The 2,618-nt window shown below is 36.4% G+C and overlaps 1 protein-coding gene across 1 annotated transcript in view; it reads right to left on the bottom strand.

Annotated features, from left to right (window-relative positions):
- The window catches only part of LOC108572498 (rap1 GTPase-activating protein 1), a 116,181-nt gene that overhangs the window by 32,502 nt on the left and 81,061 nt on the right, over positions 1–2,618 (bottom strand). Inside the window, exons 2-3 of the mRNA XM_017934748.1 lie at positions 2,371–2,476; positions 2,210–2,302 (exon numbers count right to left, since the gene is read on the bottom strand). Of these exons, the coding sequence (XP_017790237.1) occupies positions 2,210–2,302; positions 2,371–2,476 (199 nt within the window). The remainder of the gene's footprint in view (positions 1–2,209; positions 2,303–2,370; positions 2,477–2,618) is intronic.

Genomic DNA, 2,618 nt, shown 5'->3' on the forward strand with positions numbered 1-2,618 from the left:
ATGTAATACTACGTTAAAATAGTTCAACTTATTTCATATAATCTGTTTTTAGTTTGAAATAAAATAAAACTTTTTTCTTTACTTTATTACTTCATCTGCAGTTTATTAAAAATTCATCAGCAAAGTGCGTCTCTATTCAAATAACAAACAATTGTTCAGAAAATAGAAAAAGTTTTATTTACTACATGCAAATATTAAATTTCGTTTCTGCGCTATACACCAAAAGATATTTCAGACGATGAAAGGTAGTGCGAGTAAATTGGAATCTGGAGTGATTGCACTGAACAAAGAAAATTCCATACGTATCGACAGGAGACATGTCAACAGTCGACCAGTTATCATGACTCTGTCCTAACTTACCCAGAAAATATCTCTGACGGTAAAGCACAGTGCAAACCAGTTGGAGTCTGAATTATAGCACTCAATAAAAAAAATTCCGTACTTACCGACAGGAAGCTTGCCAACGGTCGACCCGTTACCTTAACTCGACTCTAACTTACCCAAAAAGTATCTCAACAGCTAAAGCACAGTAGAATCAAATTGGAATCTGAACAGATTGCATTAAATAAAGAATATTCCATTCCTACCGACAGAAAGCATACTGTCGATAAGTTACTTTTTTTTCAATCATCACTGTTTTCCCTATGAGTACAAGTAAACTGTTATACCTATACATAATAAACTCTTGTCTAATCTAACAGATTTCCACAGTACTCTAAAATTCAAGAACATTCAAAAATCCAAATGCTTTTATTCTGCACTGTACGATAAAAAGACCTTACATTTGGGTGCCACATGAAGAAGTACTACACAAAGCGAGAAAGGATGTGCTCGACGTTTTTATTTTAGTTTAAGAAGAAGGTAAAAAATTTAGATTCTCGACATGAGGTAAGCACGTGTAGCACATTCACGAAAGTACGAATTGTATGCGACGCATGTGACCTCTGTGCACACAATAAAATTCCTAAATGAGTGACATACAGCTTCCTCGCACAGTACCACTCTACAGGCACTGAAGTTTAACTTGTTAGCACCAAATAAAAATGTAAAGAAGAAAAAAAAAAGGACAAATTCTTCTCCCCTTCATTTATAGCAATTATTTATCCCTATTTTTGACAATCTCCAGTCACGTTCTTCGACTTTATTAATCAATACACCAACGATCCCAACAATTCGTCACTTTTCGCAGAATCACGCTTGTTACCGATAAATCGAACACAGTACGAATAGAGCTATCGTTAATCGTTAATCAGAAGGCATACGAGGAAAAGGTGGAGGCTTCGATGAATGAATTCTGCGATCATTTTCGGTCATGTCGGACCCCGATTACAGCGGTTTAGCACGTGACTGGCAGAATTCTCCCCTAGGAGAAGCAACGAACCGAAAGTTTCCTACACGCCACGTGACGCGGATCCTTATTGAAATTCAAGCAGCGCGTAACCAAATGATTCGTCCTAAACCTTTTTGCTACTCACACCGTGGACGATCGCGTCCATTTATCTTCCCAGTCATTCACGCCGGACAGATTGAGATTCCGGTTACGCGTGAATACCGACTGGACAAGTGACCTAACCTCAACCGCAACTCTCCTAACCAATTTTTCAAGCGTCAATAAGCAAGTTTGATAATTAGTACGCGATAAATGGTAAATGATATTTATGAATAGAAAACGATAATCAGTGTAAAAGGGTGAAATATGAGAGAGTTTGAGAAATATACGGGTAGGCAGTTTAATATACGGGCATTGTATTATCTCGAATTCCATTGCTTGTGACCTTTAATACCAACAGAATTAGACGTTTTACTTCGACCCTTTAGACACACTTTTTTATCGTTAAAAAATAATTACAGATGGAAGACTGATGTTCTATTTGAAGGTTGAAGTAAAATGAGATAAATTCCAAATGATAATAGTTAGGAAGGAGAATTATGATCTAATTTAACGATTTCTAACCTCTTTTATCTCAAGGCACACATAACCTAATTACTAAAATTCTACGACGTACTAAAAAATCTATATTATATTTCTTCGCCTATCTGACAAAGAAAATACACATTTCTGATTGATTTAAAAAAAGAAATATTGTTTCCATTACATTTTTAACCTGTATTAAAGAATCAGCGATCCAATCGATCGTTTCAGCGTTGAAAGCTCGAAGAAGCATTGAGAAATGAGATATAAATAAGCGTTTTAAAGGTGGTTTCTTACCTGGGAAAAGTACGGCGGCAGAACGCATCGTTGATCATCGAGCCTCGAACTCTGCACTCTTTCGAGCAACTCGAATAAATCTTGCGTAGTACTCTGTAACCAGAGACCGTAATTATTGTAATCTCAGTAGAGGAAAAAAAGGGATATTATTTTGTAAATACCTTTATTTTTGCCTGATTGGCACCTTGAACATCTTGCCTTTCATCTTCGACAGCGGTGTGCCGAGCGTCAGCCTCGCAATACACGGATTGTTCGAGCTGCTGTCTCCTGGAAAAATACAATTGTTGCAATGTGAAAAATTATGAACAAAAATACAATTGTTGAAAGAACAGAGAAGGTACGAATATGAAAACCCAAGGTTTTAATTTGTGCACGGTATTGCCATTTATGACAATGATTGGTAATTAAG

Source organism: Habropoda laboriosa, unplaced genomic scaffold (assembly GCF_001263275.1).
Source record: "Habropoda laboriosa isolate 0110345459 unplaced genomic scaffold, ASM126327v1 scaffold65, whole genome shotgun sequence".
NCBI classification, from domain to species: Eukaryota; Metazoa; Arthropoda; class Insecta; order Hymenoptera; family Apidae; genus Habropoda; species Habropoda laboriosa.